Source organism: Colletotrichum fioriniae, assembly GCF_027942845.1.
Source record: "Colletotrichum fioriniae strain IMI 355084 chromosome Unknown scaffold_6, whole genome shotgun sequence".
NCBI lineage: Eukaryota > Fungi > Ascomycota > Sordariomycetes > Glomerellales > Glomerellaceae > Colletotrichum > Colletotrichum fioriniae.
The window spans coordinates 56,091-79,615 of record NW_027076842.1 but is presented as its reverse complement, the minus strand read 5'-3'; the positions used below and the strand labels follow the sequence as shown (position 1 = coordinate 79,615).

At 50.0% G+C, this 23,525-nt stretch overlaps 6 protein-coding genes across 6 annotated transcripts; 4 read left to right on the top strand and 2 right to left on the bottom strand.

The window, feature by feature from the left end:
* Nucleotides 1-558: 558 nt before the first annotated feature.
* Nucleotides 559-2,191, bottom strand: FDC1 (Ferulic acid decarboxylase 1; the record flags this gene model as incomplete). The annotated part of the gene is made up of 3 exons (XM_053199255.2): nucleotides 559-1,095; nucleotides 1,151-1,265; nucleotides 1,326-2,191. The coding sequence occupies 3 exons, from the start codon at nucleotides 2,189-2,191 to the stop codon at nucleotides 559-561; spliced, it is 1,518 nt and encodes a 505-aa protein (XP_053043317.1).
* Nucleotides 2,192-6,811: 4,620 nt separating this feature from the next.
* On the top strand, nucleotides 6,812-7,808 carry N0V96_005500 (uncharacterized protein; the record flags this gene model as incomplete). The annotated part of the gene is made up of 3 exons (XM_065757416.1): nucleotides 6,812-7,435; nucleotides 7,488-7,585; nucleotides 7,655-7,808. 3 exons carry the CDS (start codon nucleotides 6,812-6,814, stop codon nucleotides 7,806-7,808), a joined length of 876 nt encoding a protein of 291 aa, XP_065613759.1.
* A 649-nt stretch (nucleotides 7,809-8,457) lies between these two features.
* N0V96_005499 (uncharacterized protein) lies at nucleotides 8,458-9,945 on the top strand (the record flags this gene model as incomplete). The annotated part of the gene is made up of 1 exon (XM_053199253.2): nucleotides 8,458-9,945. The coding sequence occupies one exon, from the start codon at nucleotides 8,458-8,460 to the stop codon at nucleotides 9,943-9,945; it is 1,488 nt and encodes a 495-aa protein (XP_053043315.1).
* Nucleotides 9,946-13,358: 3,413 nt separating this feature from the next.
* Nucleotides 13,359-14,842, top strand: N0V96_005498 (uncharacterized protein; the record flags this gene model as incomplete). Its single annotated transcript, XM_065757415.1, has 4 exons — nucleotides 13,359-13,870; nucleotides 13,945-13,981; nucleotides 14,046-14,147; nucleotides 14,219-14,842. The coding sequence occupies 4 exons, from the start codon at nucleotides 13,359-13,361 to the stop codon at nucleotides 14,840-14,842; spliced, it is 1,275 nt and encodes a 424-aa protein (XP_065613758.1).
* Nucleotides 14,843-17,554: 2,712 nt separating this feature from the next.
* Nucleotides 17,555-18,605, top strand: N0V96_005497 (uncharacterized protein; the record flags this gene model as incomplete). The annotated part of the gene is made up of 3 exons (XM_065757414.1): nucleotides 17,555-17,595; nucleotides 17,654-17,945; nucleotides 18,009-18,605. 3 exons carry the CDS (start codon nucleotides 17,555-17,557, stop codon nucleotides 18,603-18,605), a joined length of 930 nt encoding a protein of 309 aa, XP_065613757.1.
* A 390-nt stretch (nucleotides 18,606-18,995) lies between these two features.
* Nucleotides 18,996-20,869, bottom strand: N0V96_005496 (uncharacterized protein; the record flags this gene model as incomplete). The annotated part of the gene is made up of 7 exons (XM_065757413.1): nucleotides 18,996-19,283; nucleotides 19,347-19,589; nucleotides 19,646-20,140; nucleotides 20,203-20,237; nucleotides 20,366-20,433; nucleotides 20,519-20,622; nucleotides 20,678-20,869. 7 exons carry the CDS (start codon nucleotides 20,867-20,869, stop codon nucleotides 18,996-18,998), a joined length of 1,425 nt encoding a protein of 474 aa, XP_065613756.1.
* Between the last annotated feature and the right edge of the window lie 2,656 nt (nucleotides 20,870-23,525).

Genomic DNA, 23,525 nt, shown 5'->3' with positions numbered 1-23,525 from the left:
GAGATATCTTGCCGAGACCAGAACCCTTCAGGATGAGCTCATTGCAAGCCTTTCAGAGGGAGAAGGCAACTCCGCCTTGCTTACGGACCCTGGTACCAACGCGCAGCTCTCGGGCACTCTCCAGAAGGCCTTAAAGGCTCTGCGGACTCTTCGAGCATTGACGGAGCGTGATGTCAGTTCGCGTGGCTCAACCATGGAGAACAGCGGCCAAGACATTGCAACTCCTGGTCATATGCCCACTGTCGGCGAAAGGCCTGCAACAGTCCAAGATAATGCGATTCGGGTCTCAGAACAAACTCAGTATGTCGACCCGGTTATTTAACCTCTCAGACGAGTGCTAACAAGCCAGCTTTTGGGACATGGGCGACGCTCAGTGGGAATTTCCCATCAATTTCGATATGTCCCCACTCGGCGCTTTTGACTACATCATGTCGGATCAAAACTATGGAAATGATTCATTTCTGCCCACGCTGGTATGAAATGAAATCTCTACGTTGGGATTTGATAATTTTTCGATTGACGTTCTCTAAACAGTCTGATAAGGTATTGAATCAAATTTTAGTTTGAAGTGAATCCAAATGACTCCCAACGCTGCAGCACCTTCTCCTGGAGATCAGTCGGATAGGACTCCTGGAAGTTCGCAGCTTCCCAGTCACGGCCTGTGGTATACTCGGTCGGCATTAGACAATCGGAAACAACTTTCCCCCCCATGCGACTGTCACCATTGCCGTGCGACATGTATGGAATCAACGGAAAGCCGCGGACGTCCTCAAAATGGTACTCATCCAAGCCAGGGCGGCAGCGGGTGGAAAAGGCCCAGATTACGTCCTTGAAGTTGTACACGTCGATGTCGTCGCCGACAATGACGAGGCGGTGGATCGTGTAGCCGACCTTATCATTGAAGACAACATCGCCGATGGATCGGCAAAAGTCCCTCGCATTGGTCTTCATGGCGCGAAGCTTCTCGGTGTCGACCTGAAGGGCGACCCATGTCACCTGAGATTCGAAGGGTGAGAAAGCCTCCTTGATGGGCAGACCCTTAGACTTCAGGAGAAAGCCGATCTCGGCGGCGGCAAGGGGTCCGATCATGGTGTGCTGGTTCGCGTCATTTTAGCACTGCTATCAGAAGAGAGTAGCGATAGTGACCTACCGTCTCGTCGGTCACGCGGCCGCAATTTGATACTGGAAGAATGGCATCTTTCCGGTGTGTGATGAGGTCAACCCTGTACTTAGGCTGGGGATGCGCGTCGCCAGGGAAGACATATCTGGAAGGATAGTCAGTATCTTTGCAACATTCTTGCAAACAATTTGAACAGTTCACATACCCGTGCATCTCTCCAAAGGGACCCTCAGGTGCTGTTTCTGTAGCAGAGCAAACACCCTCGAAGACAATTTCCGAGTTGGCAGGGACACAAAGCCCATTGGTGTCACACTTGACAACTTCCAATGGTGCTCCAACCAGTGATCCGATATACTCCGCCTCAGACAGGCCGCCCGGCAAAGGCATGCTCGAAGCCATGATGGCGGCCGGCGGCACACCAAAGACCAGCGCCCACGGCATATCCTTACCCTCCTTTCTCCACATCTGGTGGATCTGCCAGATGTGTTGCGGCTCGATGACGAGCCCTGCAAGGTGGTTCCTGTCATATACCATGGCGCGAGCGATAGACCAGTTCGTCCATTTCCCGTCCGGCGATTGAACGATATGCATGCCGTACGTCTGAATGTATTTTCCACCGTCAGACTGGTGCAGCATCGGTGCCGGCAATTTGGTGAGGTCAAATTGGTCTGGAGTCAAGCGGATCTCCTTGCAGGACCCGGTGCCAGAGACAACGGGAGGGATTGGGGTCGCATTCTTGGCGGCAATCATCTTGTCGAGTATCTCCTTCATAGTTGATGTGGGAGGGAGACCGAGGTGCCTTGCCAGTCTTCCAAATCGCTGGGAGGGGTCGGATCGCAGAGAGTTTGGCGCACCAAGGATACGCCAGAAGCCGTCTGCATCTTGACCCTTGAGCTTGTTGAAGAGGGGTGCTCGTTCATCTGTCTCAACAACTTTGCGAATGATGGCGCCGACTTCGAGATTCGGGTCACATTCTTCGTTAATCTCGACGAGGTCGCCGTCGGATTTAAGTGCTTCGACATAGGAACGAAAGTTCAGGTGCGGGAGGTCTTGGGGGTTTGACGGTGACATTTTTGGTTATGCGGATTGAGATTGGAAAATTGAATATATATGCAGTCCAAGAATGAAGAAATTTCGAGTTATAATGGGCAGTTGGCGGTAAGATGTGATTATGATGCTACTGATGTAGATGGCCATGTTGTATTCATATATGTTGCTTCCATCAACACCGGATGCTAGCATGGAGTCCGATGAGCGGTGGTATTGACGCAATCACTCCGAGCTCGCCGAGACTCGAGCTCAGAATCCCCGAGCCAGGATGGAAGTAAGTTCTTCTCTGTACCGGTGCCGGAAACCGAGATTGTGAATATCTGAGTGGCTCCAGGTTCGGAGATTTCGGCACCCGGCCCTCAACCGTTTCCGAACTCTCCGATTCCGCCGAAAAGACCTGTATCATGATACCATTAAATATCCAGGTTAGCATCGCTGGAGAATCAGTGTCATCCAGAGCCAAGAAACTACAACTGGCTCAAACATCACTCCAAGCACTTTTAGACCGAGAAACATATTATACGTCTACAACATCTTCGGCAAATCACTGCCAATAACACTCTAGAGGCACTACGTCGGTGAACGCTTTCCAAGAACTGCCAACAAAAAAGCCATTAACGAAATGAAAGACGTTACTCCTCGCAGAAGGATCATTGTCGCATTGACAGGAGCGACAGGTGCGCAGATTGGCATACACGTTCTCCAGACCCTTCGGAGGCTCAACGTCGAAACGCACCTCATTATCAGCAAGTGGGCCACCGAGACGATAAAGTGGGAAACCGATTACACACCCGCGGCGGTGAAAGCACTTGCCGATCACGCCTATAGCTCGCACGATCTAGCAGCGCCTATCGCGAGCGGCTCGTATCGCGTAGATGGCATGATTGTTGTTCCATGTTCCGTCAAGACCCTCGCTGCGATCAATGCGGGTATCTGTGACGACTTGGTAACGAGGGCAGCAGACGTTTGTTTGAAAGAGCGCAAGAGGCTGGTCTTGTCTGTGAGGGAGACGCCGTTTAGTGAAATCCATTTGAGGAATATGATGGAGGTTACGAGGGCAGGGGCGATTGTTGCGCCGCCTGTTGTAGGATTTTATACGCGGCCGTCGTCGATTGATGATGTTCTCGATCAGATGGTCGGAAGGCTGTTGGATCTTTTCGATTTGGATGCGAGGAACTTTGAGAGATGGGATGGGATGCAGAAGAGTACCACAAGTAGCAAGTAATATTGATTTCAATCGACTGTGCACCAGATCATCTTAGCCGAATGATAATAACGGCTAGTTGAGAATGTCGGACTGTGACGGTAGCAGGCCGGATGTCACCTCTTGCACACCTCGACATCGACGATAAGTCCCAGTGTCTTTGGCAAGCTGATGTCTAGGTCGGGCCGCAATAGGAGTCGAGTCCAGCAAAAAGTTGATCCCATCCAAATGAATTGGCGTCCCCAAGGAGATCGTTCCATAGGCTGTCAAGACCGAGAACGTCTTCTCCAGTCAAACTCGAGTTCTCAGTACTGAGACCATCATCAGAAACTGTCCTCAGTCCGGCCGCTGCAACCGCTTCGGGATCGTCAGTCGAGGATCCTGCGTCGATAGACACTCTGTCATCTTCTGCCTCTGACGAGGCAGCGTCATCCACCCCCTGGACACGATAGCGACGCAAAACGCCAGTGAGGTTCTGAACAAGTTGCGCAGCAATCACCGATTCTTTTCCGGCCAACGCCAAAGTACGGCAAGCTTGTACAACCTCTGCATGCATCTTTGCTGATGCCTCAGATACTAGCCATGATTCTTTTCCGTATCCTAAGCCCCCACGACTTGAAACGCCTCCTGAGTGAAGTGCCAAGATTGTACACGCCATGAACATATGACCGATGACACAGCCTAGACGGCAGCCAATTGCTCGGGAGCTCAAGGTTTGCACTGGTTCTCTAGTCTGTGAAACCTTTAGTAGACGTGTGGCGATCGCGAGGACAGTTCGGGCTGAGCTCAGACATATCTCTCGCGATGACTGGTATTGGGCATCTTGTTTGTCATGGAGCAAGAATGGCCGGTGTAATCGAGCGCGTCGCGAGAGGAAACCGAGTAGAACAACGTCTCTCTGCAGCGATAGATAGGGCGGTGCGGTCTCTGGAATGGGACCGTCAGGGCGAAGAAAGGGAGGGAAGTCAACAATGGCATCCTCAAACAGACGATCTAACTCGAGGACGTGTTCGTAGTCCGTTATTTCAGCATCTGGAATTCCTGGTGCTCTGGCATCGATGATAGAACGAGCAATACCAGCGAGTTGGATGCGCCGGATGAAACAGCTCATCGACGTTGAAGTATCTGAAGGCATGCTAATGGCCTCATTCGAGAGGCTTGCCTCGTCATCGTTGATGTTCCGAGGTTCTTTTACATTCATTTGTCGCGGCTGAACGTTGTATGTCCCATCCGTGGGCCCTCCCATAAGACCCAACATCCTTAGCTATGATGAGCAATGATCGGTAGAAGAGGAATGAAAGCGATTTACCAGTCTGTAGCAGTAATATGCCACCATACCCTTCTCTTAATTTCCTTCGTAGCCTCATCGTCCCGCTGTTCCGAGCTAGGGCTGTCGATTAGGTGCAGGCTCATCTCTCGGGCGGACGACAACGAACAGCCATGAAGAAACCTAAATCGAGCTGAGCAGCCTTCCATGTTGTAGACAAGATAAGCAAGGACCGAACGTGCCTGTACCTCTTCCAGACAGCCGCAAGTATTGGCATGTGATTTTTCTAGTATGTTGAGCGAGGAATTGAACCAAGCTATGGCGGTGTGCGTGGCTTCTTCCAAAGATTCGAAGGTCCCGCTGGCTTTGGACCCCTCGGTGAAGAAGAAAGCACTCGTTGCTGCGATTCCTAGAATCAGTGCAGCGTGTGCTGGATTTGGGTCGCCTCCGCGAGATAAGACGCAGTAGAAGTTGACGATCATGGACCTGGCTGCTGTTGGATGAAGTATGGGAAGAAGATGAAATGGATTGTCGAGGAAGTCTTGTAGTAGCAGCAATGCCTCTTCCTGGGTCATCAGCCAGGTCGATAATCGTCCTTCTGAATCAATGGGGGGCGTAAGGCCGGGGGTGGTGCTTGCGGGTGTCTTAGGAAAGTGAGAGACATTAGCAACGTGGTAGTCCACCTTGTTAAATGGTAGAGTGACCTGCATAACAGCTCATTAGCATTTCGACCTTCAAGGCCCTGATACTATGTTTCTCACATTGAGACCGTTTTGCGTGAATGTTGAATCAAGAAACCTCGCTGTTTGCTGCCTTTCGTTGTCCGTGAACCTCCGTAAGTGAGGATGCCGTGTTGATGAAGCCAAACTTCGGCGTCGAGATGGTTTAGACCGCTCTACCCTCTCAGGTCCGATAGTATCCGCAAGCTGCTCCATGGAAAGTTTTTTGCCGGCAGAAGACACTGGCCCGAACACAGCGTGCTCTAACTTCCGGAGCCGACTCAGAATAGAATCGTCGGCATTCTCGCTCAACCTTGGTACACGGCAATTCGTGATTAGCTAGGGCAGACCGATCGTCGATATGTATGCACCAATTCTGTGATTACCTTAATTCCGCAATCGGCTTTTGTGACCCCGGCTGTCCTGCGCATGACAAGCCGCGCATCACACAGCTCGAACACGGGTCCCCGCGGTCGCACTTGAGCTTCTTCTTGCGGCACGAGTCACACGAAACTTGGGGTTGACGACGTCGTTTCTGGGCTGCGTTCTCAATGTCAGGTGACATTACGCGCTTCATGATGAATTAAATGATACGAAATTGCTTTCTTGTGCTTCGCCAGTCGACTTTGCCGATGTTGATGAGGCAAAGTCCTAGTTCGCTCCTGGCCGCGGACCTTCCTCGGATGCCATAGCGTTGCTCCGCGGATAATCCGCGGCGCTTACCAATTCTAGCTACCACCTCACCTATATCAATAATACGGCAGCAAAGCGTAAATGTTTATTAGATGCCCATGGGAAACTCCTGAAATCGATCTTGGCCATTATCAATGCCTCAGACGACCTTATTATATTTTGCCGCCGTTTACACCAGCCAGAATATCCCGAACTTGATACTTTAGCCACAAAAACCACAACTTACGTCGCCATGGGGGCATCTCAACCTCCTCCCGGTTATGATAGGTGAGCTTATGGTTTTTGAAATCTGAAGATAACCACAAAATCTCATTCGCAGCTATCAGTTTTAGATCATGGCTCGCTGTTGTCGGTGCTTCGCTTTCGCTTTTTTGCACAGTTGGCTTCCTCAATGCATTCGGCATTTTCCAAGAGTATTACCAAACGTACATCGGAGAATCTGAGTCCAATATTTCCTGGATTGGATCCATATCCATCTTTATCATCTACCTAGGTGCACCAGCATCAGGCATTCTAACCGATAGATTGGGACCTACTGTATGTTCAAACTGACTTCAGCTCTGTCGACTCGGCCACTGCATACTAAGGTGCACGCTTTACAGATTCTCTTGTGTATTGGCAGCATCGGTCAACTCTTTGCTCTCTTCATGACTTCTCTCTGTAGGCAGTACTACCAAGTTTTTCTAGCCCAGGGAGTCTTGCTCGGGGTGAGCATGTCGCTCATTTTCTGCCCCCCTGTGGCTGTGGTATCACGCCGCATGCCTCATCGCCGTGGCCTTGCTCTAGGTCTCACGATTGGCGGGTCCTCCATCGGTGGCATTATCTGGCCGATCATGCTAGAGCAACTGCTCAACAAACGCCAGCTTGATTTCGGCTGGACTATGCGAGTTGTCGCTTTCACCATGGCTCCTCTTTTAGCTATCGCCTGCATCACTGTAGTTGATGCCCCCACACCCCAGACACCCTTGAGTCCACTCCATGCGGCATCAGATGGTTATGAGAAGGGAGCGACCTCATCGAATGACGAGCTACAGTCCAAATCGAAGGCCAACTACTCTGTCCTGAAGAATAAGACCTTTGTCCCTCTCTGTGGAGGGTTAGCGCTCGGCTACTTTGGACTGTTCACGCCCCTCTTCTTTGTTACGGGCTTCGGCGCTCAACACGGCTTGTCCACGTCGACGGCATTTTACTTGTTGTCCGGGCTCAACGGCGCTTCGTTCCTGGGACGAGTCATTCCTGGGTTCCTTGCAGACCGGTATGGGCATTTCAATCTTTGCGTGCTGGCGACTTTTGCGGCTGGTATCGTTGGTTTTTCCTGGACAGCGGCGACGTCTCTTCCTGGTTTGGTAGTGTGGAGTCTGGCGTACGGATTTTCATCCGGAGTGAGTAGATTCGCATCGAGATCTTCCATGACGATAGCTGACGCATTTGCAGGCCATCATGAGCTTGCAGGGTGCATGCGTAGGAAAGATTGCGCATCATCGTCATCAGGGGCTGGCTGTCGGCTTCATGATGGGCTCCATCGCTGTGACGTGAGTCGTCCCTCGTCTATTATTCCATGCCTAGGGCAATTTATGACTACTGACCATGATAATGGACAGCGCTCTGGTCGGGCCTCCTATCAGCGGCCAGATCCTTGCGCACGCCGGATATTTTGCGTTATCGATGTGGACCGGCGCAACTCTCGTGGTCGGAGCTGCCATCCTTGCTGTGGCCAGATGGCGGTTGAACAGTAGTTTGACTGCAGCCGTCTAGATCCAGATGTTCTTCATTTATCTGCAGAACCCCGTGGTCCTGGATTCACCTGCAATGGATCTCCGAGTTAAGAGTACTTGATGAAGAGGCACATCGTACGTAGGTATTGTCCACTGCACCCTACCCTACCTATGGTAACTAGTAATAGTACTTTAGGAAGGCCTCGGACCTTCCCGAATTCATACGGGCCGAAGTTGTTCCAAGAGCAACTAAGGCCCAGTTAGCTCGGGGTTTTGATGTTCCGCAGGTGTTCGCCGATCATGGGATCTCTGGTATGGCTAGTGTGTGGCTGGTAAAGTGGCTTCTCTGGAGCGCGGGTTGGGGGGAAAAAAGCTTGCTGACCCGTCGAAATGACCATAAGCTGGCCTCGGGCGATCTTCTTCGGCAATCACTTGTTCACTTTTTCGCTTCACCTTATTGTCACTCGTTTCATCAAAATGCGTTAATTCATTCTATCTATCTTCTTGTTTGACCTTTTCATTGCCAGGCTTTGCCTGAGCCTCACTTTCTGACCAGATTTCTCGGACCTTGCCGTCCCGAACAGGATTGGCCAACCGAAGACATTATAACCTCCCTCTAGTTGCGCGCCGATTCCTTGATCTGCATCTTTTCACGAGTCGGGACGGCTCGGAATGAGCCCATCGTCTGAATGTCCCACCAGTTCCATATCGCCGGCGCGAGCCACGCTCTCCTCGACCCATGGTCTCAAGGAGCGGGCGTGGTGAGGGACGTTCTCACTCGGTGGTCCGAGCTCGATATCACACAAATTGGCTCCCTTGTTGCCATAGCCGGCACCCTTCCTACGGCTTGGAGACTAATGCAATGTGCCTGGCGGGAAGCGTATAGTTGCATTCGGCGCTTTTTTCTCGCTTCCGTCACAATTCCGGGTGGTGACCCGGTCAATCGGAGCGTCGTGAAATGGGTCCTCGTCAACCGGCCCCGACATTATCGCTCATTCACCGGTCGTACCGAGGTTGGACGCGCCAACCCAGACCGTGCCGCCGCTCTAAAGAAGACGCGCCACACCGTTCAATACTGTCCACACTGGAATACACGGTGGCTTTGGTTCAAAGGCAACTTTTTTGTCGTCACGCGTGCCGTTGGAGATTTCAATTCTTCGCTATCCGACCCTAGCTATGATGGAATTGGAGGCGAGGACCTGACCATCAGCTGCTTCGGATGGTCGGCGCATCCTGTCCAGAATTTCATCGAGGCCTGCCGCGAGTATGCCGACAGGCAGACGCAGTACTTCGTCATCATCTACTCCCGCGACCGTTACGGCATGTCATGGAAAGCTAAAGCCCGCAAGCCCCTTCGCCACCTCGACACCGTGCACTTTGACCTTGGCTTGAAGCAGGAGTTGCTTGCTGATATCCGGAACTACCTGGATCCGAAGACCCAGATGCGCTATCAAAACCGGAGTATGCCGTACCGGAGAGGCTACCTCTTTTACGGCCCGCCCGGAACTGGCAAGTCCTCGCTTTCTGTGGCGATTGCCGGCGAGTTTGGATTGGATCTCTACGAGGTCAAGATCCCTAGTGTGGCAACGGATGCCGATCTGGAGCAGATGTTCCAGGAGATTCCGCCGCGATGTGTGGTTCTTCTTGAAGACATCGATGCCGTATGGGTGGAGCGTTCCAGCAATCAAGAGAAGATCAGCAGCGGGAATGGGCGCGCACATTCACCGGAGAGCAGCAATGTGCCCAATTGCACTCTTTCCGGACTGCTGAATGTTTTGGATGGCGTTGGATCGCAGGAGGGCCGTATCGTCATCATGACTACGAACCGACCCGAGCAACTCGATAGTGCCTTGATCCGGCCCGGCCGCGTCGACATGAAGGTCCTTCTGGGTAATATTAGCCCAAAGTCAGCGGCGGACATGTTCGTGCGGATGTTTTCACCAGACCTAGGGTGCACAACCCACCTGAAAATGGAAGAAATCGAAAAGCTTTCTGTTCAGTTTTCCAGCATGATACCGGAAGACACCTTGACTCCGTCTCAATTGCAGGGGTTTTTCCAGGTACAGTTAGAGAGCCCGTATCGTGCGGTAGAAAGCATCGGAAGTTGGGTCGAAAAAGAACTTGCAAGAGCTCACTTCAAAGAGTTTGAGTTTATAACTTCCAATGGGAAGGCCTAGAAATTGAGTGTGCAATAGCTATTTACCTACTGTAATATCATCTGTATAACAGGATTTAGATCCTGGGTGGAGTTTTGTTAATTCTTTTGTTGTCTTGTTTACTTGTTTACCGCTGTTCTGTGTGTTGGCAGAGAAAGGCTTGCGTCAAATGCTACCAGCAGTAAATGCAACCCGCGTGTTTAATTTTCAGAACGATGATCGACGTGGCTACCGGCACAAAACGTTCCCCAAACAATTATTACAAAACTTTGTAACGGTCATCGACTGGCCCTTTCTTTAATTTGATCTTTATACTCCTGTGATGCCGTGCCTAAACCAGTACTTATCATCTGCTAACCTTGAAATATTTGACCCGAACAGCTCGCACTCTCAAACCTTCAACTTTGATGAACTTAAAGTATGCCAGCATCCCCAGCAACACCTCTCACTATCAGTAATAAGCAAGACCGATCTCCGGACTGTCGTGATTCATCCCATCGGTCTACGGGCTAGCTCTTCGGTTTCAGACGCGGGGTCCTCCGTGCCCAATGGGAGAAGAGGAAATTCACCAGCTCACAAGTCTATGTATTCGAGACGACCAAGAAAGCTTGAATATACCCGAGAACGAAACCGCCGTGCATGAAAGGCAAGAGTAGCTGGAATTTTCGTACAGCGGCTTCCACATTTCGTCGACATGGACAGGGCCATGGGCTATGAGCAACTCCCCGGCCTTGGCGTCGAAGGGTTCTGAGGTGATGGCCAAGAATGGAGTTTGGATTATTTAGTCCCCATACCCCTGTGATATATGTAACGAGGCAGGCACTGTTTGTAGAGTTCACGGAGGGCTTTTGGAGCCGATGCGAGAGTGCGTCATCTCATCGGACGAAACCACCTCAAATATACAATTATGTCGACTTCTCCCCTTCAAACGGACATCCGACGAAGGCGAGTAAAAAGCAAAACAGCCTCGAATACCCTCATAAACTTCCTGCAAATCCAATGCACGGCGCTGCCAATTGGCGCTTGTGAATCGTAAGTCTTATGAAGAACAGCGGCATCGCGACACGTGCTTATTTTCAAGCAAAAAGGATGCATAACTAAACTATGTTTCTGAAGTCGTCGCGCAAATACACAGGTTCTGGAGCAAGTTGGAGAATATACCTCTTTCCTGCTCACTGCTATGCACCTAAAGCCGCCATTTCTGTAAGCCCTGGTATACTTTCGATGCTAGCTTTGGGCAGATTCGGAAATCAAACCTTCCTGCCCATCACCAATTAGCTAGGCTCAAAGCATGCCCTGTGACTAGTTGCACTTGAAGTTAATCTTTCATCCATAATCAGTCTGAAAATAATTGCCATCTATGGTCCTAGCTTTACGCGATATTGGAGCAAGGATAAAGAGGGTTGCATTCCGCTCTCGGCATCAGCGCTTGTTTATAATCTGCATTTCTATTATTTGACTATCTATGACACGCATCCCATTGTATACTAGCCTTGCACAGGTTACATTTCCAACTCCAGTAATCATGGTCACTATGCGAATCCTTCTCATCCTGCTGCCTCTGGCTGCGGCAATGCCGTCTGACTTCGCTCCGAATTCTCTTGTCCGACGACACTGCGTGGAGCCCAAGAATTGCGGAGGCACTATTCAAGGAACAATGTGCAACTTTTGTTGCGCAAAGGATGTGAAACCCGATAGCACGCACTGCAAGTCTACGAATGCGGCGTGCCAGGCTGGTGGAAAGCCTGACGGTGTCACGTTCAACTGTGATGCCGACTAGTTCAAGGAGTCGACAAAATCGGCGGTAGGTCAGTCAACTTCCAACAACACCATATTACCTCTATCAATCATCGCTGATGAGACGTAGAAGAAACTTCCATCTGTTCCTAACAGAGAGCGTTGTATCATGGCCTGTAGGAATTCGACCAAGCCTAAGCAGCGTCTCTGGAGGCTTGCAGAGTAGATGGTTTCGCGAGGCCAGTTGTTTGTGGCTTGCGTTATTCAGAACATCACAGGGAAATTACTGAATTACATGTAAATCATTCGACGATATATGCTTCTTACTCTCCACCGCGAGTTGTCCAGCTTTTCCCTGTTGTTGATGTTCACTCATGATCTGCAGCTGCACCAATTCTCTGAGTAGCATTCTTACCCTTGTAACCAACCACTTGTTGATCAATTTCGTCAGCTCGCCCTTGCCAGCATTGAGCACCCAAGTCACGAGATATTTTACGATCAAAGATCTCCTTCCTGACTTGGAAGTTATTCTCAGGACAAAACTATGGTATCATCCACTGCCCGCAGACTGTTGTCACCGGAACGAAGATCCGCCAGTTGAAGCCTTGACGCGAGGCTAGCCATGTGTAGGAAGCTTGAGCTTGACTTGCTGAACAACAACAAACCCAGCAGTCTGCATGCTGCCTATGCTGCAAGGCCCCGGGTGCGGATGAAGGATCGCTCTTTTCAAAATAGACTACTTGTCCCGCGGTTTCGGCATTGACAAACATAGGTAAGCCACTTATTTCACAGTGCAACCAATATTGACATGTCCCGGGCGAGTAACGAGCTTGCGTCCACTCATAGATCCTTCAGGTGATTGGGTAGCCATGGTTTCAACCATGAAGGGTATTCCGCTAGATCACCCGACACCATGCGACATCATGATTTCCTGGCGGCCTGGATTTCACTAGGCCCTTGTTGACCGACAATTTAATACCACAAGTCTGCGGCACGAAGCTTCGGCGCGTGAGCTACGCTAAACAAGTGTCTTGCAGCTCTCATCCTACTTCCCGTTGTCTTCAGTGGCTCCGAAGCATTATCTTCAAGGCTTCTAGCAAGAACCCGAACACCTTCCTCCAATTCTCAAGAATATCTTAGTCGGTTACATCTGCCTAGCTTTCTTTAGTCGAACTCTTGGTATAACGATGGGTGGGATAGGTATTTGCAGCTCTACGGAGGAGCCTTCGTGACTAACACGCGGCTCCGCAATGAAGTACTTCCAAATTTTAGAAGAAGCAGGAGAGCCTTCCCGTGAAAAAGACGTCATACTCAACAAGAATCACGAAAAGTCAACTTTCCTGAGGGGTCAAGAAATGCCATGCATTGGCTAAGGTTAAAGGGGAAGGTGATGTTGTTTATTACGTCATTCACGGCGACGCGTTATTAAAGAACTTTTGGACACTTGCTTCTCCCGGAAAGAGATAATTGCTAGCTTGGAGAATTTATCGACTTCGTGGCCCAGTCTGGAGGCTGCCTAATGCGCACGCAATCGACCTACTGCTCTTATGCAGCTTGGCACTGACGGTGTGTCGTGATGTGTGATTTCGACAATCGAAAACAGCGTACTTATAAGTGCATCGCTAGCAGTTAGGATGTTCAAGAATTGTTTTCCCCAGTGTTACCATACTAGCAATCTTTGTTGATGTATCGCTGAGATGAGAACTGCCGCCATCGTTTCCGTGTTTTCTACGCTCGCCGCCGGCTTCAACTTTCAGAGGAGGAATCCAGTGAATTATGAGGGATACCAGGTTCTCCGAGTAAAAACGCTCAACCAATTGGCAACTGTGCAAGCCAAACTTGCCACAATTCCTCATGAAAAATGGAACCACGACGTCGATACTCACATTGACATCGTGATTTCGCCAAACCAAGTCAGCAGTGTTGAGTCATTTGGGCTAGACTACCGCATCCTGCACAAAGACCTCGGCGAGTCAATCGCCGCCGAATCTCGAGTTCGCACCGCATATAAGCGCGACATCGACGATCTTTCGTGGTTCGACTCGTACCACTCGTATACGGACCATGTCCAATACTTCACCGACCTCCACGAAGCCTTTCCTGGAAACTCTGAGCTTGTGTACTCGGGGCGGTCGTTCGAGAATCGGACAATTCACGGAATCCACCTTTTCGGCGACGAGGGTCCGGGAAAGCCTGCCGTACTCTACCAGTAAGAATGATGGCTTAGCCGCCAAATACAAATCTTACTGCGTACGGTCTCAGATTCTGACGAAGATACGATAGTGGTACTGTTCACGCAAGAGAATGGATTGCAGCCCCTGTAAGTCAATGGATGGCATTGTTAAATTGTTGGACATAACTGAGCTAATCGTTCCCTGGCGCAGGTAATTGAGTATATTACTCTACAGCTGATCAACGCACACAAGAACGCCACCAATGCTTCGGATTCCATCTTGAATCAATATGATTTTCACATCTTCCCCATCGTCAATCCAGATGGGAAGTCAGGCCTTGCGGGCTTTCTCATGAAGAACCTACAAGCGCTAACCCGAACCAGGCTTCACATTCTCCCAGGAAGTCGATCGTCTCTGGCGCAAGACACGCACCCCCCCCACCTTTGAATTCAACTTGCTACGGAACCGACATCAACAGAAACTGGGAGTACGGATGGGACGCAAATCCGTTTGGCGCTTCTACTAACCCGTGTGCCCAATCCTACCGCGGCCAGAAGCCTTCAGACACCATCGAAAACCAAGGCCTAGACGCTTACGTTCGCAAGCTGCGCGATACCAGCCGTGTCAAATTGTATATTGACTGGCACAGTTACGGCCAATATATTCTTTCACCCTTCGGTTCCAAGGAGACGTGGTATGCTCCCGAGCTCGGTAAGTGGACCAAGACTGCTTCGGTGCTCAGCGAGGTCATCCGTGACAGCTCCGAGAGACGCACGACTTTCACATTCGGGCCCAGCGGTGCTACCCTCTATACTACCACGGGGGCAGCACCTGATCATGTTTACGCGATTGGCGGCGCGGACTTCTCTTATACTATTGAGCTTCCTGATACAGGCGATTTCGGCTTTGTCTTGCCTCCCGATCGCATTCTTGGCGCCGCGGAGGAGCAGTGGGAAGGACAACAGGTGCTGTATACTTTGTTGGACGAGGTATTTTTGATGGAATAGGGGCTGCCTAATCGATAACTACGCCATGTTGCTTCAACCTGTAGATATTGTTCTGTACTTTTGTAGTACACCGTGATAGGATAATAGCCGACATCTGCCTACTTCTATTCAGCTTTTGAAACAGATGCCGGCAGTAATACAGGGCGAGCTGAAGCTGATACTTTGATTGAGGAGTTTGGCAAAACTTGATTGTGCCTGCAGAGCTTAGTCGGTGGAAGGAGCAACATCATTTGAATCAATGAAACCCCTTTCATCTTTCGGAAAGAAGAAATGAAACCACGTGATTCCACAAATACCTTGAGTTGGTTTTAATTCGTGCAATTCCATTTGCATCATCCGCTTCACTGTTTTGCGCGTCTCAGTTCTGGGGGTTTACGTGCATATGAAGAACGAGCACAACTGTGCAAGTGAAGGAGCGCGACTTGAAAATTGATTCAGGCAAGATCGCAATCGGGACTAGCTCTTTCTTGACAAATCAATAATAACTACTCCGATGTTTTCGTGGAAGCAAGATGAGTGCAGGCAGCTGGCACTTCCATGTATGGTGGGGAGACGCGGGAGGAACAAACCAGATTCCTCATTCCTCCATTTACCCATGCCGCCGGATGATACTCACAGGATATTCCCCCAATCAACGTGCAGGCCGCAGAAAGTCATGGTTTGGCCTCCTCTTAGGTATGGAGTCATTGCGCCCCTAAGGCACCTACATAACATATTCTCTTGCCCACCGAAAGATTCTCAAGTCTGCTATACATTTGTCCGCAGAGCTCAAAACACATCTTCGGTCAAAATCTTCGCAACCACGATTGTCGACCCACCGAATGCCAGTGACGAAATACTGGGATTACTGGACATGGCCACATCAGGGATCACCAATGCCGCATGCCTCATAGGCCTGCTATTCGCTTCCCCATGGCTGACCAGAACACACGCGAAACCTCCACTGTCTGATACACTATGGCAAGTATCACCGCCATTGGATTACAACGATAAACTCTTTGCGGGATGGAAGCAGATATCGGTTGAAGCAGAGATTCAGATTTACAACGGAGTGGCCGAGAACCGTACATACGCGCACCATCCAGAACTCTTTGCTATCGGTTCCGATGTCCTCCTCATTTACTCCTCTGCTCCAGTTGACGAGGATAGTATGGGCCAAGACATATGGATCTCGACCTCGAGCGACAATGGAGCAACTTGGAGCTCTGGGAGAAGCCTGATGCCGGCCGCTCTACTTCCAAACCAGACAGAAACGTATAACTGGAAGTATTGGTGCGACCGCGGTATTGCTCAGCGTGCATGGCAGGCGTTGACCTTCGTACACCTCGAGGGCGAACTTTATGCCGTCGGCCAATCAGGTAGTAGGTGGTGTCCAGGTCGGTGGGCAAGTGCAGGTCGAATCGCACGTAAAATTTCTCTCAGCGGAGAACCGCTTGCGGATCCATGCTGGCTGGAACAGAACAAGTTCACAGAATCCGAATTATATGCGGAGACCGTTTATGGCACTGAATATGGCATGGAATACTGCGCCAGAGCCTGCGAAATCAACGCAGTTTTGCGAAAACCGGATGAGGCACCGGCTTGGTCGCCATGGCTCTACAACAACGGTCTATATGCCGCCGATGGATCGCATCAAATGGAAGAACAAACCTTTGCCGTTTGGCACAACGACAGTGATTCATATACAGGAGGGTACTGGCAACGACATTGGCGCGACATCACTTCAGAGCCAAATAATACCCACTCAGTTTGGGTTGAGTATAACGCAGATCCAAAAGGGAACAGCTGGTATCCCAAAATCATGAACTCGCACGGCAATACGATTCATCAAACAAACATACCAGATGCAAAGACAAAACAATTTCTGGGGAAGCTCATCAATACCGGCGACAGATTTCTGTTGTCGAATCCAAGATACAATGCCGCAGACCCTCAGCGACAGCCACTGACCTTGGCATTATCTCGTGGAGTCGACCAGACTTATAAGTGGATCGGTGTGTTGAGAACGAATGCGACAAAGGAGATTGTCCCGGACACGCGTGATGGAATCAAGAATCGGGCGTTTGGCTTTAGCTATCCTAGCGCAGTTCAGGTTGGCAGGAAACTGCTCATTGCTTACAGCGAGAATAAGGAGAACATTTGGGTTAGTGTCGTTGACATATCTGCACTTCCATAGGAGGTCGATAAGCCATGAGTTGCATCTGGCTATTGAGGCCGGTATCAATGCCTCCTCTCAGTATGGTAGAATTGGTACCGGTAGTAAGTAGGCAGCGAAAACTTTGACAGGTCCAGCCCACATCAACGAGACTAGTCCCAGTGGATTCAGTGTATCCAGGTGCATTCCTCTACCGCCATTTGATATCCATCAAACCGGTTATGTCTTCATATGACTTCTGCATGTGATTAGGTAGATGGCTAAGCTATGACGTCAATGACTGGAGGTGTACTTGTGGTGTGTGGTTAGCCTGCAGTCGTCTCCAGTATTAGGTCGACTGATGCTGACTACAAGACAGACACAGATCTGTCATCATCGGCCACGGACGGACCCGGCTTTCCGCGGAATACAAATCCCGGCGTTTCCACGACATTGGAGTGACGCAGGTAAGGTCTACAGAATTCTTTCATAGTCTGAACTTACCATCACGCCAAGTTCCACGATTCTGTGTATATCAGTTCACGATTTCTACCAAGACATCATTAAGGTTGTTCATCATGCCCGAAAAACTTCTGTTCACGGGCGCCACAGGCTTCATGTGCGCTCCTTGCTCTGTTCCAACCTGAACTTGCCCTGATAAACTGACTGCTTCTTAGTGGTGGCACTGTTCTGACACAACTTCTGAACTCTTCCAATAAAGACATTGATGCACTGTCGATTACCACTTTAGTTCGGAGGCAAGAACAAGCCGATATTCTCAGCCAGAAAGGGATCCATGCCATCATCTTCACGGGCCTAGATGATTCTCAATTTTTGACGAAGATTGCCAGTGAGCACGACTACGTTATCCACACGCCGACTGGCTTCCATACAGGCTCGGCTGTAGCTCTCTTGGAAGGATTAGCAGAGAGGAAGAAGCAGACAGGAAGAGATGTTCACTTCATTCACGTAAGTTTCTGCACCATTCTGAATCTTGTTGCGATATCTTTAACAAAACCATGCGTGAGCCAGACATCGGGAACCTCCAACCTTGCGGAAAGGACGATCACCCAGCAGTCGGGTGATATTCATCAATGGTCAGATAAGGAAAAAGTCTACGAACATGAGGAAAAGAAAGAAACCCAGGAGGCTTACGGCCAGCGAACAACAGATATTGCTGTTGTTAGGACTGCAGAGAAGACTGGAGTCAAAGCATATATCATGATGCCTCCAACAGTCTACGGGCGGGGCACCGGCCTCTTCAATCAAGGATCAATGCAAATTCCTACCATTATTCGTGGCGCGATCAAGGCTGGCGTCCCTGAATACGTAGGTGAGGGCACAGCCCGTCTTGGGCATGTTCATGTTACGGATCTTGCACTACTATACGAGCTTATATTGAGCAAGGTGCTCTCTGGAAAGACGATTCCTTCGGGCAGGAGAGGTATCTACTTCTCCAACACTGGCAGTCACAATTGGCGAGACCTTGCAACCCTGGTTGGTAAGGCGGGTGCTTCTCTTGGTGCTCTGGAATCTACAGAGCCTCGGTCGGTTAGCTTGGAAGAAGCTGGATCGAGATGGCTGAATGCGACACCTCAGATTGCGGAGATGAATTATGCTGCACAGTAAGTCATTCCAAGTGCACCAACCGAATAATCAATTGTGGGAAGAGCAGAAAGACTGATTTCTTCAGCTCTTCTACGAAGCCCGTTTTGGCACCAGAGCTCGGTTGGAGGCCCATGAAGACAGAGGCCGATTGGGAGGACTCATTTGTAGAGGCATTTCAAATGGTTTTGGATGCACAGGCCTACTAGTCATCAAATGTGTCTCTTCAACTTCCATTCGGTCTACTTTCTAGGTTTATCAAAGTCCTGTGGGTATTGGCTGTTCACGTTTCATTGTACTGGATAGTCCTCTCTCGATCTACTGTTGATCGAGTACCAACCCATGGATAGATCCAATGGATTTATAATCCGTATCAAACATTTAACCCCATGCTATCCGCGGGTGTGATAAGTTTTAGTAGACATACAAGTTCATGGCATCTGGGTTAGATGCTAAGGTTTTCCTATTCTGCCTCTGTAGCGCAATCCTCATGATCCAGGCGCAAACAATGACACCGAGAGAGAAGCCGATACTAGCTAGCATTGCAGTCAAGTATCTTGGCTCATCTGAATCTGGCCACAAGTACGGAGTGTAGACGCTAGCAAGGTTCCCAAATGTGTTGGCCATGGCGATCGCAACGGCCTTCTTCTCATCCGTCTGGCCTAAAGTTGCTGAGGTCCATCCGAGAATGATATTGTTCACCTATATTTCCTTTAGAACAAAATACATCTGATGGAATTGAAATCGGTATTTGGGTGAACTGACCCCATACGTTGCTCCAACGAAAATCATGATACCGACATATCTAACTGTGGTGTTGAGTGTGGCCACAGCCATGGCGAAGCCCGCACAAGCGATGAGCTTGCTCACTGTTGTGTGCCATGTGCGTTCATTAAAACGGCCTGAGGAATGTGAGACAACAATGCTCATGATGCCAGCTAGAATGTACGGCGGGCACGTGAGAACTAATGTGATTGTGGTGTTGTACTTGAGAGTTTTGACAACGCTCTGCCTCCAGTCAGCTTGTTATGCCCTGAAAATAAGCTATGACTGCTAGTCCTTACCGGCAAGAAGTTCTTGAAACCATTTGCGGAAAGGTGCAGGTTGTCCATGAGACAGAAGAGCCATGTTCTCCAATCGGTACAAGCCTCGCGCAATCCTTTCCAGACACTGGTGCCTCCCTCGCGACGATCGGTCGTATCGTCAAATATGCGCTGGTGTGCCATTTGTCGTTGCTCAGGGCTGAGCCAGCGAGTCTGAAGCGGAGCATCGGGGAGGAAGTAGAATGCCGCGAGCGCAACACCAATGGAGACAGTGCCCTGGACAATGAATAGCCTACCACTGTGAGTCCACGATCTGGGTGGGATGAGCCGGATTCTATCATACCATTGCCAGCCTGCAAGGCCGTGCTTCCCATCAAGTCCGGCGAATATGCCTGCCGCAATCAGACCAGAAAAGGCGCTGGCTAGCATGTTGCCAGTGTAAAAAATAGCCATGCGCGTTGCGATTTCCTTGCGGGTGTAGAACATGCTGAGCATATAAAGCGCGCCAGGGTAGAACTAAACCACAGTCAGCCCGTTCGGGTCTTAGATGACGGCGACAACTACAATCAGATACTTACCGGAGCCTCTGTGATACCGAGAAAGAATCGGCACACTAGCATTGTCTTGTAGTCGTGTGCAAGGTACGTAAGCAGACTGATTATCGACCAAGTCAACATGAAGCCTGCAATGTGACCACCCATTAGAACTACGCGTTTCTTATTGGATGCTTGGCATACATACCCGCCATGTACCAGGAGGGTCGCACTCGGTTCAGGATCATGTTTGAGGGGATCTGACCACAGAGGTATCTACCGACCTTGAGATTAGTGGCCAATAGGTACACAGAGATACAGGACTCACCCAACAAATAGAATGGATACACAAGTATTATACTCAGTTCCCTTCAGCTTGAGGTCTTTGGAAAGCGAATCAAGCTTGCCATTGATCATTGCGTTTCGGTCGAGGAAATTGAGGAAATACATGATCCAGAGAATAGGCTTCGGGCAAGTTAGTAGGAGCACCATTTTTCCAACCATCAACTGAAGCTCGTACCAGAATGTAGAAGTCAATCTTCTTCACGAGCGCGATCTCCTTTGGGTCGGTCTTGGTATGCGCCCCAAACTCGTCAACCTTGCCAATCTTGGCAACAGGCTTCTCGGCGCCTCCATTGGAACCGCCTGTCAAGACACGCTCCATTTGGCTGACATCTGCCTTACCCTCTTCGGAATTTCTTGCCTCAGCCATTGTGCTTTGATGACTCGGAAAGACGCTGGCTTTTGAACCTTTCGTGCGTTGTCTCGACACCAGTCAGATCGTGGGCTGGTGTTGCTTTTGAACCGTGAGACTTCGGCATCAGACGCTACCACTCCCAAGCATCTTTTCGTTTGTGCAGAGCTTCTCTATTTAAGGTAACGAAGGAAACCAGACTATCTCATCTCTCCGTTGGCTCCACTTGAAGTCGCGATAAGACCTACTCCCAGGTGGAGCGTTCCCCATGGGGGAGATGGGGCGCCGAGCTTTTCCGCTCGTGCGGGGTTCGGGGAGGTGGTCTGCAATTCGGACCCTGCACTAGTACCGACATGGCATTTACCTGGACACGTGTTGACAAGGTCTTACATGGGGAGGATGAGACGGAAAACCACCCCTCCAATTACTCTGAACCCATTTGGATCTTCGTCTATGAACCTAGTCAGCTTTTCCGTGTCCACCGGTGGGACAACATGACGAGGCTTAACGAACGGAAAAGTAACTCTTTCGAGGAATGTATGTGGAGCGCGCCAGCCCGAGCCCCTGGCATTCCCTCACACTGACTCTAATCTATAATTACGCACTGATACTTCCTGAATTTGTTGGCATTCAAGCCGACAGTTCCGTGGAAATGTACCGTTTGCCTCCCCTCTTTCCCATCGTCTGGCTTCGGCCTCTGCTTGCCATCACTAGACACGTACGTGCCTTGGTGGATTGAGGACCCCGCGGAGACCTTATCCTTGCTGCAACGTACGGAGGAAGACTACCAGACCTGATGGTGAAAGCATGGGAGGTCCTTGCGAATTATTCCCGATCGGCGAAGTAATGATGATTGATAGAACTCAGAAGCAACTGAACGCGGATAAGCAGGTAGTGCCACGTTCAAAAGTAGGCAAGTGGGCCTACCTATCCCAGGTGCTGCTAAAGCCTGCTAATGGGAGGCATGCATAACCTTAACAAGACCCAGTTAGGATGACTTCCTAGACTAATTTAGTAAGGTATCTTAGCTTCGGATCGTTTGCTCGTATTTCTTTTCCGTGAGCTAGTCAACCATGGCAGGACCTCATATTCACTGCGCATTTTCACGGTGCTGGACGAATGGGTCATCATTAATCACGAAGACAACCGAACTATACCGACATTCATATTCTTCTTTTCGAATGCTTGTGTAGTCACTGTGGCGTCGATGAAAACTCGCAATTTGAAGCTTGGTTGATGAGATTTATTCTCCTGGGCTCAACAAGCATCCTGTTTGTCTGCGCATTGTGGCTTTAGGGCCTTTTGCAATAATAATCTGAGCAGGCCACTATCAGACTAAAGCCTTAATATCAACAGCGTCAAAACTAAGTTTTTGCTCTCAACTGAAGCAGAAGGGCGAGGTTTAGCGATGCGCCCCAAGTACCAAGTAGCGCCAAATTCTGCGCAGCTTGCATGAGAACTAAGTGGCTTCTGTCCCTGTTCATGACTGTGGTGTCTGCTGAAGACAGCCCGAAATCAAGTATTCCAGTGAGCTCCGATATGCCCTGTCCATGATATGAGGAAGATATCTCTCGGAGATGCCCACAAAGGTGCGACTTCAACGTTTCGGGGCTGCTTCTTAGAAACGCCCATTGTAAGACATGATTTAAGAAGATCCCAAAAATACTATAAGGCGTGGCAGACTGTAGTGTTGGGTTGCTCATGATTGATGCAGTCTCCATGACTGATTTGGCGAAGGCGTCTAGAGACTCAAATGGCGGCTCTTGATGTGAACCAACACAACCGGTATATCCGTTTGTGAAATAGACTCGAAGTCGGCCCAGGCTTTCCTCAACAGCATTTGCTCCGCTTTTTCCGAGGGAATCTTGCAAATCGGCAACGCACGTATGTAGTTGAATGTTTACTAGGCCACGGAGTATTTGAGATGCTTTCTGGAAGTACAGCACTGAACTTTGCGCCACATCCGTGATCGGGTTGCCATTGTGCTTGGTGCTGTGGTAACACTCCCATGATTTCAAAGATGCTGAAATAAACGCGTGAGCTTTGGCAGAGACGACTGGGAGACAGTATGACTTACCGATGATGTTGTCCCGTATTCGCAGACCTTCTTGATGACAATCACTGCTCATATCTTGTAGCATAGCAAGGTCACTGCCGACTTGTGTTGACCAATCGTGCGACCAGTCCAGTGCCTGGCTAGCCAAAGAGCTGAGAACCAGGAATTGTGTCCACGAGCTGATATTATCAGTAATAGGAGAGACTAATGGTGTCGAACTGGTGGAATGAGCTCTTCTGTTGTCTGTAAGAGCCTTATAAACATTGCCAAACTCTGGCGCCGATGAACTCCCCAAGGATTTGACTATAGCTTCCCAGGCTAGAGCACTCGTTGTACACCAGGCGGCGTCATCACCCGGGCACTCCCACCTAGCGACCTCTGCGAGAGACATCATACTCCGCATGTTTAGGATCGCGGGAAACTGTGAGTCGATCATGAACACATACCAGCGTAAACGACGTTTGAACTCAGATATTGCCCACGCCTTCCAACGATCTTCAACGCGACTATCTGGGGCATCCGCGACTTTTGTTTTCGGTTGGAACAGACGTCTAACGTATGTCACCAAACTTCCTCGGAATGCTTCGGCAGTCTCAAATGCCCCTTTGTTTCCGCACC